This window comes from Octopus bimaculoides, chromosome 25 (assembly GCF_001194135.2).
Source record: "Octopus bimaculoides isolate UCB-OBI-ISO-001 chromosome 25, ASM119413v2, whole genome shotgun sequence".
In the NCBI taxonomy this organism is placed as follows: domain Eukaryota; kingdom Metazoa; phylum Mollusca; class Cephalopoda; order Octopoda; family Octopodidae; genus Octopus; species Octopus bimaculoides.
In genome coordinates, this window is record NC_069005.1 from 14,241,610 (window position 1) to 14,256,808 (window position 15,199).

The window sequence follows — 15,199 nt, forward strand, 5'->3', positions numbered from 1 at the left end:
ATATATATATATATATATATATATATATATATATATATATAAAATTATTAACCCATAAAGTTTGTCAGAAATGTCTGCAAACAAAAAGCGTGGTGTCAGTAGCCGTGTCTCAAAGGCTGAGCAAGCACTAAAGAGCAGCAGCGGTAATGGCAGACCAGGAAGGTTGGTGGTAGAGTCTGGAGAAGATACTCCCAAGTCAGTTGAGAAATCTTCCTCAAAGTCTAGTGAAAGCATTGGAAATCAAACCCCAAAGACCTCTGTGAATGCTGGAAAAGTTGTTCGTAAAGCTGGACGCCCTCGAAAGCATCGGGACGGTGATGGCAGTACACCAGCGACTTCCACAGCCCTACAGAACCCTGCCACTCTTTCTACCTCTGGTCCGCTGTCATCTGTTGGTGCCAAAAAAAGAGGCCGAAAAGCCAAGAATCCCGAATCTGCAGTTTCCACTGGGAGGAAAAAGAGTATTAATAAACGTGCCCTTGAAATTGTGGACACTTCGAAAGCAGCAATGGAGAAGTTACAAAAGAAAAAACCCAAAGGAACAAAGTTGTTGGCCACAACAAAAAGTAAAAAAATAGGGAAAGTTTACACAGAAAAGGGAATTCTTAGCAAAGTAAAGAAGGTTTGTCCAACAGAAAGCAAAGGCGCTAACAAGAAAGCTGCCAAAGAACTACAGTCTGTAAATAATAGTAAACTAAAATCTTCAACTTTGCATAAAGTTCTCAAAGGTTCTAAAACAAAGAAATTGTTTTCAAACTCTGAAACTGATACCAGTGAAAGCAGCAAAATGCCAAAATCCAAAAAACTAGGGCACAGCAAAGACAATAGCGGGACTGGGCTTAAAAAGGTTAAGCTAAAAACTTTGATTAAGATGAAAAAATCTGGTAGTCAGCCAGGTAGGAAACGCAAAATACCTCAAGCTGAGTGTGAAGATTCTAAAAAGAAAACCAAAGCCAAAAAAATTGTCCAAAGTACTCCGGCCATTATCTCGAAACGGAAGTGCAAAAGTAAAAAAAATGACAATCCAGAAAGTGAGAACAAAGGCCAGTTGGTGATAAAGAAAAAACCAGGTCCTGTGAAAGGAAGTAAAAAGGCTGTCCCAAAGACTTCTGCACTTGATACTAGTAGTAAAGTACAGAAACTGAAGAAATCGTTATCGGATAAATTAAAAATTAAGAAATATAAGAAAGTGAAAGATAACCTGTCTCCGCACAGACTTAGTGGCGCTGAAAATGTGGTCCAGCAATCCAATAAGTTTGAATCAGCCGATAATAGTAGAATATGTGAAACAAAAGATATTCGCTTCTCAAAGACATCTCCACTTGAGTCAGGTACACCTACAAATGGAGCAGAAAGTTCTAGAAGACTGGTGAAAACTACACTGGACAGTCATAAATTGAATGTTCAGGGTGTCTATGAAAGTGAAATATCTGATTGTTTCAAACAAGGAGTTAATGAGGATTCTATCAACAATGTCGTAGAACTGGCTGACATGTCTAACAGTGAAGGAATCAATACTGTCTTGGTGCCGAACAAGACCAAATTCCTCAACTCTTCGGTGACTGATGTTACGGACAGCGAAGATGTAAATACACAAAGCACAATAGACAGTGAGGATGTCACTACGCGAAGTACTCTCGATAGTGAAGATGTTAATACACAGAGCACCGTGGAAAGTGATCGAGTGACTACTCCTTGTACAGTTGATAGTGAGGCAGTCAATACTCCAGGTACTGTTGATAGTGATCAGGTTAACACACCATATACCATAGATAGTGAAGATGTAAATACTCAGAGTACTGCAGACAGTGAGAGGATCAATACTCCTTGTACAGAAGAAAGTGAAAACGCCGTTCCTCCTCTTTCTGTTGACAGTGAGGAGGTGAACACCCCTTGCAGTGTCTTCAGTGAACAGGTGAACACCCCTTGCAGTGTCCTCAGTGAACAGGTGAATACTTCCTGCAGTGTAGATAGTACAGAGGCTGCAATGCCAAGCTCAATAGAAAGTGAACGGATTAATACACCTTGTTCGATTGATGCTGACGATCCCAGCAGTTGTGAACTGGTAGCTTCAGATGTGAAGGCTACTCATGTTGTCAGTTCCCAGAGTCTAGAATACAACACTGTGGAATCTTCGAAAACCCCAGTTAATCTGAAGGTGGAAGATAATGTGTGTTCGAATCAGATGTTAAGTAGTCTTGAACAGAAGTCACCAGCAGCAAGTGTGGAACCATCAAGTTTACTTGATAACCAATCCAAAGAAGTGATAAATACGGGTAGACTGAGTTCACTTCCAAACTCCGAAAGTTCTGAACAAAACCAAGCTGGCTGCCAGTCATTTCCCAACCAGTCCAAAGTTGAAACGGATGATGACATTTATACCAAACCAGCAAGCTCTGTGGAAATGAGTCCTTTACTTTTGGAACTTTCCCCTGCTGAAAGTGAGGTAAACGTAGTTGATGATGTCGAGGTTGTTGATCCCACCAACACATCACCAATTGAACCAGATCTGTCTACAGACAATCAAACAGATCATGGCTCAGATTTGATTAGCAGTCCAGTTTCACACACGGCAAAAGCTTCCGAGCAGTTGCTGGAAATGCAACATTCTGCAGAAGAAAATCATGGAGATTGTTCTACGTTTTCAGCACTGAAGGAGAAAAATTGCGATGACTCTTCGGGGTTTACTGTTCAGGCAAAACTTGTGTCTTCAAATCCGTCAGTTGAATTAGCTTCAGATGCCACCAGTTCTATGCCAGTGTTTTCATCGACTGTTAGCAAAGATCTTCAAACAACAAATGTTGCAGCCGTATCTGTTCCCTCTGCAAAGTCTGAGGATGAAGCTTACAGATCTAAATGCTGCACCAATGATGTTGGAAGTCTTGCAGAACCAGTGCAAAAAGACCTTGCTATTGCTACAGAAGATAGAAAAGAATCTGTGACTGATGAAGTGTTGGAAAAGTCAGCATGTGTCAATATGCCTGGCTTGGTGTCTGTCATCTCAAGACCTTCCATTATTTCTTCAAGTAAAACAGACATTATTAAACACCAGCAGCAAACTAACTCAGCTAATATACATAATTTACATGAAGATAACAAGAAACCATTTCAACCCCAGTTCCCTGTCAAAGACAAAAATATTTTTGCCTCGTTTGCTGAACTTGAACCCAAGCTTCACGAAAAGCCTCTGTCTGTAATCCGAGCAACAGCAAATCCAGAAGCTAGTGTTTCAGCTTCACTGGTGATGGAGATGTTATCACCACCCTCATCTTCCACCTTCAAACTCTCTAACTGCACTTCTGTATTGAGCAAGATCTCGAAATGTAGCACCGATGTAGACACGTGTAGTTCTGATGTAAATAAATCAGCCACTAAAATACTGCAGGATATTTCTTCATCTGAAACTGTTCCTACCAAAATTACATCACCACCACCAGAAGCAATTTCTCATGGCTCTTCATTCTTTGAAAGTAAAATGAATTATGTAAAGGCTACGGAGACGGAGACTTCAGCTTCACTACCCAGAGCTGGTGAGGAATGCAGTAAAATCACATTGTCACACACTTATTCGAAATTTGTTGAAGATTTGCCTGATCAGAGAAACATGCTGAAAGTTATCCCCCTTGAGCAACCTTCCTCTGGTGGTGAGCCACAACCTGCTTCACAAGCAACATCATTGTCACTTGGAACTAAACTGTCAGTAAACCAAAAGGATGATCAACCTCCAGCAACTGAATTAGATTCCACATCTGATGAACAGAAAGTTGTTGAAAGCAATTTGAATACAAAAATACAATGGCAGCCAAATGCTGTAGCCATGTCTTCTGATGCCAAAGAGTTGGACCCTAACATAGCTTCTGTGATCAAATGTAGTGACGATGCCAACAAGTCTGATCCAATTAAACTGTTCAAAGAGCAAATCATTAAGAATGTACTTCCTAACGAAGTATTTCAAATGAAGACTTTACCCAGTAAAGATAATTTGTATTCTCCTTCCAGTATTGTTGCCACTGTTGCATCTAAAATTGACTTGAGTTTGAACACTGCAGCATGCTCTGCTAGCTTTAAAGATGAACATGGTTTACCCTTGGATACAGCTTCTGTCAAACTTGATCCAGACAAGCCTATGGATAATGACATTTTCAAAGTTAATTCTGATTTACAAAAAGATACAGTTAATCTTAAAGATGATGCTGATACGCAGTCAGATTCAGCTAGTCCTAAAACAGATCCTTATATGCAATCAGATGAGGGTAGCCCTCAAGTCAACTCTAATGTGCTATCAAATGAAGATAGCCCCAAAGATGAGCCTGATACAATACTGAATGTAGATGGCTCCAAAGACGAGCCTGATACTCTATCAAATTTATATGTCCCCCGAAATGAGTCCAACACATTATCAAATGTTGATAGCCCCAAAGATGAACCCAATGCATTATCAAATATAGAAAGTACTAGATATGAGCCTGGTGTATTATTAAATGTAGGTCACCCCAAAGTTGAGCTCAATACATTATCAGATCTAAGTATCCCTAAAGATGGACCTGATACATTGTCAAATGTAGATAGCCCTAAAGATGTACCCAATGCATTATCAAATGAAGATAGCCCCAAAGAAGAGCCTAATACATTAATAAGTATGGGTAGCCCCAAAGATGAGCCCAATATATTAATGAATATTGATAGCCACAACGTTGAACCTAGTAAATTAATAAATGTGGGTAGCCCCCAAAATGAGCCAGATACATTACCCAATGTAGGTAGTCCCAAAGTTGAACATGACACGTTGATAAATGTCAGTAGCCCCAATGATGAACCCACTACATTATCGAATGTAGATAGCCCCAAAGTTGAACCTGACATAGTAGTAAATGTCAGTAGCCCCCAAAATGAGAACAATACATTATCAAATATAGGTAACCCCAATGATGAGCTCAATACATCGATAAATGTAGGTAGCCCCAATGATGAGCCCAATACAGTAATAAATGCAGGTAGCCCCAAAGGTGAGCCCAATACATTATCAGTTGGTGGAAGCCCTAGAGATGAGTCCAATGCATTAATAAATGTTGGAAGCCCTGGAGATGAACCCAGTGCATTATCAATTGTTGGTAGCCCTAGAGACGAGTCCAATGCATTAATAAATGTTGGTAGCCCTAGAGACGAGTCCAATGCATTAATAAATGTTGGTAGCCCTAGAGATGAGCCCAATACATTAATAACTGTAAGTAGCCCCAAAGGTGAGCCTGATAAATTATCAGTTGTTGGTAGCCCTAGAGATGAGTCCAATACATTAGTAAATCTAAGTAGTCCCAAAGATGAGCCCAATACATTATCAATTGTTGGTAGCCCTAAAGATGAGCCCGATGCATTAATAAGTGTAGGTAGCCCTACAGATGAGCCCAATACATTGTCAGTTGTTGGTAGCCCCAAAGATGGACATGATACATTAATCAATGCAGATAGTCCCAAAGATAAGTCCGATATATTATCAAATATAAATAGCCCCAAAGATGAGCCCAATGCAATATCAAATACAGACAGCCCCAAAGATAAGTCCAATACATTAATAAATGAAGGTAGTCTTAAAGATGTACCTGATATACAATCAGATACAACATGCCCCGAAATTGACCTCAATATGCAGTTTGATGTAACTAACTCCCAAGTTGATGCTAATATGCAATCAGATTCTGAATGTTCTATGGATGTGCAGTTGAATGCAACTAATTCCGAAGTTGATCCCAATTTGCAGTCGGACTCAGCTTGCTCTAGAGTTGAACTTGACATGCAGTTGGAAGTAACTAACCCTGCAGCTAATCCCATTATGCCACTGTCTACAGCAGAGGATTTGCCAATGGATTCAGCAGTTTCCAAAGCTGATGGTGGCTCTCAGTTGACTATGACTGCTGTTGTTAAAGTCAATTCTGCTACTTATCAAGACAAATGCAGTCCTGACGAGAAGTCAGATGTTATTGACAACACAAACACTCCTCCTTCTGCATCTTGTGAGCCATCTTCCCCTGTGGTTGCTTCAGAGAATAAATCTTTTCAGCAGAATCAGTCTCCGGTCGCTGGAGATGAAGCAGAGCAGTTCATCAAAACATCAAAGCCTTCGGATCAATGCCAACCATGTGAAGTGAATGATAGTCCTCAGTCCTCTTCATTATTTCCACCTCATCAAACTTCATCATCGTCATCATCAGTATCATCTGTAATACTTCCATCATCATCATCATCATCCTCATCCTCCTCCTCATCATCATCATCCTCATCGGCATTGTCATTATCATTGCCATCAACATCATCATCAGAGCTACTGTCTCATGAACAATTACCTAGCTTAGCTCTATCAGATATGCCTTCTCAAGAACAGAAACTACCATTGGTTATAAGGTTTAATGATTCATCTAATACATGTGATGTGAAAAATGACGAGGAGAAAGGGAAACCTAGTGTCAAGGCAGAGGTAACCAGTGTGGTGGCAGAGAAGACGTACGTAGAAACGAAGGTCAGTGAAGAAAATGCAGTTAGTTCTGTAGAGTCTTTAAATGACTCAAACCTAAATGGCATTCCTGACACTATAGGCAATGGCAATGAACCTCCTCCTGGTATCAAGACTTCCAGCCTTGATCCTTCATCAAATCTCAGCTGTAGTAGTGATAGTAGTAATAGTAACAGCAAGACGTCTGCTATGGGGACTGTTACTTCATCATCTATGGCCAGTCCATCATTGTCTAAATCTGATGAGGCTTCTGTGATACATAGTGAAACCTCCTCCGATAGTGCAGTACCTTCCTATAAAAAGAACCCTGGTGCCTTGATACAAAATCCAACAAACACAACAGAATCTTTGGCTGCATTTTCTTTGAATTCTGCCCCAGTTAAAAAGGAGAGTCTTACTGTCCCCACTATCAAGATAAAAGTCGAGTCTGAAGCAACTCCATCAGACACTTTGTCCCATTTGTCAACCTCCATGGTGATAGCTCCTGCCGCTGCTCAAAGAATTCTCTCGTTAGCAACTCTGGCCAACAAAGTCACTCTGAAATCCAGCCATGCCACACCAGCCATTAAGAAATCAAAATCAGTAGATTCTGAAAGTGGCAGTTTGTTACTGAAAGGAGAGGCAGATGGTAACCTGGTGGAAAGTGAAGATAACAGTGAAAGTGTGGATGAAAGAGTTACCGGTTCAAAGAGCAGTGCTCCAGCTCCCCATAGGGTTGTGAGTGGAGATTTAACCGACCATTCGAAGAAGGCTACAGTTGCCATTCCTTCAGATAAAGTTCCTGAAAGAGATGTTTCTGGCTCATCAACATCTACAGAATCTCCAAACATTGAGAAGCCTCTACTTAGCAAAGATGAGGAAAAACTCTCCAGTGTTGAATTAGGGAAAACCCCTACAGCTACCGACTTGGACAAAGGCTCTGCAGAAAACACTAACAACAGTTGCCTGAAATCTCCAAACTCCACTTCTAACTCGCAGCTTGTTTGTGATCCTTCTCTGAAAGAGAAGGACAGTGAAGAGCAAAGAAAAGGTTCTAGTTGTCAGGTTACTGTTGACCTGTCCGTCTCGGTCAGCATCGAGCCCCCTCCTACTCCTTATCCTCCCCTCTCCATATCTCCAAAGGCATCTCATAAGAACATAGAGATAAACGAGAGAACTGAAATGAGGTCATCCCCCCCTGATGATAAATCCAGCTCCTTAGCTGCAGTTAAAAAGCCAGATGTGGAAATAGTCAAACCACAGCTGAAGCCATCATTTGCTATCTTTGACAGCTGCCTTGTGTGCATAATTTGCCGGAAGATGTGCAAAAGTAAGAAATCTTTCCAGGCACATGTGTGGTGGCATTTTCATGCTTGTAGTCGGATGTGCACCCATTGTCTGCCTCCTCCAGAACCCATCAGTATTAATAACCAACACAAACTTCAGCTGAATAAGTGCCCTTATGTGATGGATGTTATGGTTAAAATATGTCGCACTCTTAAAAAGATACGTCAGGCAAAGCTGCAGTCTGGCAAAGACCAGGTTGAGCGTGAAAAAACATTTGCAGAGGAGGAAACTGACACCGAGAGCGTGGATCTAGACTACGACTTGAACAACGGTGGTAGTGGTGGCGGTGGGGAAAACAGTAGCAGCAAGATGGCGGATCTGTCACTGACCGCAGCACAAGTTGACAGCAGCCAGTCAAACAACCAGAAATCCAATGCAACCGATGACAACAGTATATTTGCTCCAGCAAACGTTGAGTATCTCAGGTCTCTCTACTCCAGTGGTAGTAACAGCAAAAAACGGACTAAAAAGTCTTCTTCCAGTGGCCCGAACCACCACCACCACCACCACCATCACCACCACCACCACCATAGTTCGTCCTCGTCGTCTTCTTCGTCCACCTCCTCATCTGTGGTAAACTCTTCAGTGTCGTCTTCCCACAAGAAAGGGGGTTTCTATGTCTGCGGTTTTCAGTACTGTACTTACTCCTGTATGAATTGTCTTCAGTTCCGTCTGCATCTACAGCAGTGTCATAACTTTGAAACTGTGTTTCCTTGCTACCATTGTGGCCAGCTGAACTATTCAAAAGATGACCTCATCAAACACATGTACAATCATTCAAATGCGCGAGATTTTCTGCTATTTCGATGTTGGTTCCCTCGGTGTCGATTTGGTACAAACATGCTTCAGGAGTTTCACGAACACAACAACATCTTCCATGTCGGTGAGTTAGTGTTTACCTGCTTCTATTGCAATACGGAGTTCCCCGAACTATCTGAACTGCTCAACCATCTCCAGTCTAATTTGCTGAAATTTGTACAATGTCCTCACTGCACTGTGAAGGACCGAAACCGAAGGACTGTTTTGAACCACATATCTACCGAACACCCACTGAAACCAAAGCAAATTGTGGTCACCTGCCAAGTTGTATGCAAAAAGAAGCAAACTGTCTCCCCTGATGCTAGTGAGATACTGCACAATCAGCATCTTAAACTAAACCAGTCTCTGTCCGAAGAACGAATACTGGAATGTATTAAATGTGGCCTGATCTGTCGTAACATAGCAACATTACGGAAACACTCCCGCGTCTGCCTCCGAGACGCTCTTTCTAAGAAAACATTCAGCTCACCAAGAGAGAACAATTTAACTATGATCTACTCTTGTCAATGGTGTAGTTTCCCAGCAGCCTCTGATACAATGCTTTTCCAGCACACTGTTGACCAGCATCCGGGCAAGAATGCCAATTTTGAGCAGATTGAGCTGAAGGCACTTGACTCAGGATATGGTGAATATGAAAACCTCTCTAGAATGTCGTCTTGGCTCGAAACAACCAAGAGCGAAGCTATCATCTGCCCTTACTGCAAAGTTGGCTTTGATGATGAACTCCAGTGGAGTGAACACATGGAGCATGAACACAACCACGAAGAGCATATAGTCAAAGAAGAAGATGATGATGATGACGACGATGAGGATGGCCATTTATCAAAGTACCGATGTGATTTTTGTGAATTTAACGGTATTTCTGAAAAGGATCTCTTAGATCACCAGCAAATGATGACTATATCCGAGGGTCCTGACGGGCTGCATAGAAGGGTTGTTGACCTCGCAAATGTAACACCAAAAGTGACAATGTTAACGGACACCAAGTTAACTGTGAGTAACGTTCAGTCATTCAAGAAGTTCAAGAGGTCACCAAGTAAAAAGATGAACAATGCATTCTTTAAGTGTTCTGGCTGCCACTTCCGGAGCTTGAGCAAGTGGCAATCATTGCGACACGTGAAGCATTGTTCCCTTGCAAAGCGACGCCTCTCAGAATATATGAAGAAAAGAGGGTCATTCGTAAGCCGAGATGAAGTGAAGGCAGATATGGACATATACAATTTCCCAGAAAGCAACTCTGGATCATCGTCTTCGTCGTCTGAGCGACTGAGTTTCACTGCCGCCAGTAGTGATGAGCTACGCAATCAAAAGAGTTCTCGAATGATGTCATACATGCGGGACAAACAGATGAACCTGATGGCCAAGGAAGGTATTATCGACTGCACAGACAGCGAGGGATACAAGTGTTCAATTTGTAAACATACTGGCAAAACAATGATAAACATTCGGCAGCATCTGTGGAAGACTCATCTGAAACTAAAACCCGTTCGTTGTCCTTGCTGTCCATTCACGTCCTGGAAGAACTACACCCTGGAAAAGCACAAGATCAGCAAGCATCATCATTCGCATCCCAACCTCTCTGATCAAGAGATGAAATCGCTGGCTCAGAATCTCCAAGGAACCACTGATGGTCTCGTTGAATGTCAGCTCTGTTTCTACAAGAGCCCCAGTCCATATAAAGTACGAACACACCTCTGGCGAACGCACATGCACCTTGAAATGAAACAGTGTAGGTCCTGCTCTTATAAGTGTTGGTATTGGTACTTAATGAACATGCATCGACTGTCACGACACAAAATAAAGGTAGACCAGAATAGCACGAAATATCAGCAGCAGCAACAGCAGAAGAGTCAAAACGAAAACAAAAATATGCTCGAAGGTAATGGTGAATCCAAAACCAATGACAAAAATTCGTGTAAATCAAATGATGGTGACAATGCTGTAATGTCTGACGAAGACATGAGTCAACTAGCTAAAGAGTTGATGGAGCGAAAGACTGATAATAAATACGAATGCACTATATGTAAATATGAATGCACACGCATTATGATAATGAAAATTCATATCTGGAAGCGCCATTTGAATGTAAAACAACGCAAATGCCAATATTGTCCGTACACTTGCTGGCTAGAAACGCGTTTGGCTCAACATGTATGTCGGATTGTAGTAGCCAGTTCTTGTGATGTTAACTCCGATGGTGGCGGCGGTGGTGATGGTGGTGCCACAGGGCCAATACAGGACTCCAAATCTCGGTGGGTGATTTCAAAAGCAGATGAACATGGTTGCAAGTTATACATTAATAAATCAAAGCGTCCACACAAAAGACTATCGTTTGAAGAGTTCGGAAGGCCGTGTCCAAAGAAATTCCGATCACTTTCCGAAGGCGGGGCTGCCAATGGGAGTGCTGATAACAGTGTTGATGGCTTAGATGACTCTGAGAATACCTCGAGTTTTACTGCCACCTCAACTGTGGCAACTTTTGTCAAGGGAAGTAAGAACTTTTCTTGGATCCGACAGAAGCATGAGAAGTCTGTTTCTCAATCTTTCTTCCGCGTTAATGACAAAAAACTTTTTGCACGCACCACAGACCGTTTGAACCAGTTGGAAATTTATACGTGTGTTTTCTGTAGCTATAAGTCCTGGAATATGGAGGCAATGTGTCACCATACTTACAAACATAAGCTACAGTGTGGTTACTGCTTGTTCAGAGCCTACAGCCGGTAAGTAAAACGTTTTAGCTTGTTTTAATTTAATCAATACATCTCTCACTTTCTCTCTCTAATTTTGCACAGCAATCTAGTTATACGCTTTAGTTACTGAACCTTACCTTTGACAGCTATATGTTGTTTTCAAACATTTATGCACATATGTTTAACCCATTAGCATTCAGATTATTTTGTCAAATATGTTTATTCACATTGTTTTGAATTAATCATGCAATTATCTTGTAGCTTTGACTGTTTGATGGTGTGATTGTTTATTTTTTGAATGTAGCATTGATGCAAGAGGCAGGATCTGGCCAGTTTGAACAGAAAAAAAACTGGTAGAATATTCTAGATATAGCTGGTTTTAAATTCTCTAACCCTTTGGCATTTGTATTATTTTGTCAAAAGTAATTCTTATTTATTCACATTGTTTTGAATTAATCATGCATTATCTTGTAACTTTGAGATTTTGATGAGGTAACTGTTTAGAATGACATTGTTGGGTTAGTGTGAGAAGCCAGATCTGGCCAGTTTGAACATAAGAGGCAGAATATTTGGGCTGGGTATGGCCAGTTTAAATGCTAAAAGGTAGTTCAAAGAAATGACCATTACTATATTCTCTTGACCATTTGTCATGTTCTCCTTAAATTAGTGCAATAAATGAATCGATTGCTTGGCTTATGATAAATGGTCCCAATTGTGTTTAGTTGAAGGAGAAATGGGAATTGTGGGCACACATGCCTATCCCAGAGGCATTAGCAATATAAGTGAAATAATTTTCACTGTGATGAGAAACAAGATGGTACTCATTTTTACTAGCAGATGATGTCCTGTACAGCACATAAGCAAGCTACTATTAACTTGTTTGGATGAAGAGAAGCTAAGCCATCGACTTTTACGGCTCAACTGGGGTCCATATAAGATTTTGTTGTTAAAATTTATACGTAGTAAATTAATTGTACTTCTACAATAAACAAAATATTTTCACAATTCTTTTATGCAATTCCTAATAATATTTAATCATAAAAATATAGTGGGATTTTCTAGACATTGAATAATTATGAGGGATTCCACTCTACTTCCTGAGTGAAATCGGAATCAAAGAAGCCAAAAATAGTTAAGAACTACTGCTTTAACCCTTTAGCATTCGGAGTATTCTGTCACATGTAATGCTTTTTCATTCACGTTGTGTTTAAGTAATCATGCTTTATCTCATAGCTTTGAAATTTTGATGATGTGATTGTATATTTTTAGAGTAGCATTGAAAGGTAAGTGTGATAAGCTGCATCTGACTGGTTAGAACATAAAACAGGAAACCTATTTGGGCCAGATGTGGCTCAGGTTAAATAAATGTGGGTCGGGTGGGAATATAGAAGCTGTAAAAGAAACTTGTTGAAGCGGCAGCACATCTTGTTGGGTATTTGTTGAAACATGTGAGTGAAATGTTGCCAATTTGATGATATTGATTGAGTCTGGTTTCTATCAGCCTGTTTGATACCAGCCCATTTGAAACTGCCTCTAAGTTCTGTGATAAACACTTTCTGTTTTAATGTGATCTCAAACCTTTCATCAAAGTTTCATATTTATGTTCCAAACATCAACTTAGTAATGACAAGAATTTTCAAAATTAATTGTAATAGTGAAGCCAGTGCAAGTCAATAGAAATATGATAACTAGTGCCAAAAAATATCTTTACTAACATTAGCAAAACCAGTGGGTTTTCTATGCTATTCCTTGTGTAAACCCAATTTACAGTTTAGAAATAACTAACATTAATTGTATGGCTTTTAAACATCTTGTTGTCTCCCTTTATGCGCTGAGTTTCTTTCAGTGATGTGTTTCCTTGGGCCACCAGACACTGATGTATGGCTTCAGTACTGTTTAACTGATCTAAGATGAATCTATTCCTGGATAGGATACCAGCCTATAGCAAGTAACATCCTCAGACAAACTTGTAGCAATTCCTGACGGCTATAAGGTCTATAGAATTCTTGTGCTATGTTCAGAAACACAACTAAGTTTTTGTATCTATTATGATTTGTCTTACACCTAGTCACTTGACCAATGTGTTTACACAACCCTTAAATAACAATTTCTTTAACCAAACATGAAATAGGGTTAGATTGACCACACAGTAGAACTAAAACTCACAGTCCAGGAACAAATCATCTTGTATTTTATTCATCCATTTTCCTCTTTCACATTGTCATCATTGTCATTTGACATCCACTCTTCCATGCTTGCACAGGTCAGAGTTTCTTTTTTTTCTTCTTCTTTGAGACAGCTTTTCTATGGCCAGATGCTCTTCCTGTTGCTAACCTCACCTGTTCCCAAACCTGATAATATTTCCTCGTGGAAGACTGGAAACAAACATCACCAGTTGTTTGTTGGTGATACACTTTTACGATCATAAAATGATGTCACGGCAAGATCATACACACACACACATACATAATGAGCTTCTTCCAGATTCCATCAACTAGATGCATTCACAAGGACATGGGACCCTGACAGGTGCTACTAATCTGCATCAGAGTAGACCTGGGAAAAATAGTGGCTAAGAAACAGACCCACATACCTCAAAACCTTAGAACTTCTGACACCAGTGCCCCACTACCAGATGCAGTTTAAAACCATACCCAATAGACTTAATTGTTAATGCTAAGTGACTAGTGAGTTATGGTTGTAGAAGTGAAATAGCACAAATGGAATAATGGCTACTTTGAGGTGCAATTAGAAGCATGGTCATCTTGCAAGTGATGGATATGGAATTCAAATTCTCTCAATGGTTCTGTTCTTTTTTTGTCTCTAGTTTGTAATTTATAATATCTGAGAAAAGACTTCTCTGTACCCTGTCAACATCAAGTACTGCATCCATTTCATTCTTAATATCCCAGTTTGTATGGTTGTAAGTAGATACCAGAGAGTAAATTCATTCAACTCTACAGCTTGTGAGTGACATAAACAACCGTTTTATTAGTTTTAGGTTCTGGGTATAGGTTCTCTTGTAGCCCTGATCCATGAATAGATTGTGCTCCACAATGGAATCATATTTCAGTATAGATATCATGGAATATGGTACCATTTATGTGTGTGTGTGTGTGTGTGTGTACACACCTGTGCTTATTCCTCTATTATATTAGGTTGTCAAGAAAGTTCTTGCAGTTTTTAACTTTCAAATTCAGATCCACATATCTTGGCTCAAACAAAGCTTTATTAATTGAAATAAACACCATCAGGATCAACCCACTTTTGCCAACACGAAACAAGTTTATTTACGCCAGTCGCATAAAGATCTTGCATTCTGGTGGCGATGAAGTCATTGAAAGCGTGTTTGGCATCGTCTTAGTTTTTGAAGCATTTCTCATGCAGGAAGTTGTCGAGATGCTTGAAAAAGTGGTAGTCAGTAGGCAAGAGGTCTGGTGAGTATGGCGGATGAGGCAGAGTTTCGTAGCCCAATTCATTCAACTTCTGCAGGGTCAGTTGTGCGATATGCAACCGAGCGTTGTCGTGGAGAAGAATTGGTCCTTTTCTATTGACTAATGCTGGCTGTTGTCGGATTTTCCTATGCATTTCATCCATTTGCTGACAGTACTTCGCCATAGTGGTTTCGCCTGGATCCAAAAAGCTTTGATGGATGAGACCGGCCGCAGACCACCAAACAGTTGCCATTACCTTCTTTTGGAGCAACTTTGGCTTCGGGAAGTGCCGTGGGGCTTCATCAGTGTCCAACCACTGAGCTGAGTGTCGCCAGTTGTCGTAAAGAATCCACTTTTCATCGCAAGTCACAATCCGGTCAAGAAACGGGTTGTTCTTGTTGTGTAAAAGAAGGGAAGACGACACT

General features: G+C 40.6%; 1 protein-coding gene across 1 annotated transcript in view; it reads left to right on the forward strand.

Annotated features, from left to right (window-relative positions):
- Positions 1–32: 32 nt before the first annotated feature.
- Positions 33–15,199, forward strand: part of LOC106878355 (serine-rich adhesin for platelets) — a 26,206-nt gene continuing 11,039 nt past the window's right edge. The window contains exon 1 of the mRNA XM_014927547.2: positions 33–11,370. Coding sequence (XP_014783033.1) covers positions 71–11,370 — 11,300 coding nt within the window. The 5' untranslated portion in view covers positions 33–70. The remainder of the gene's footprint in view (positions 11,371–15,199) is intronic.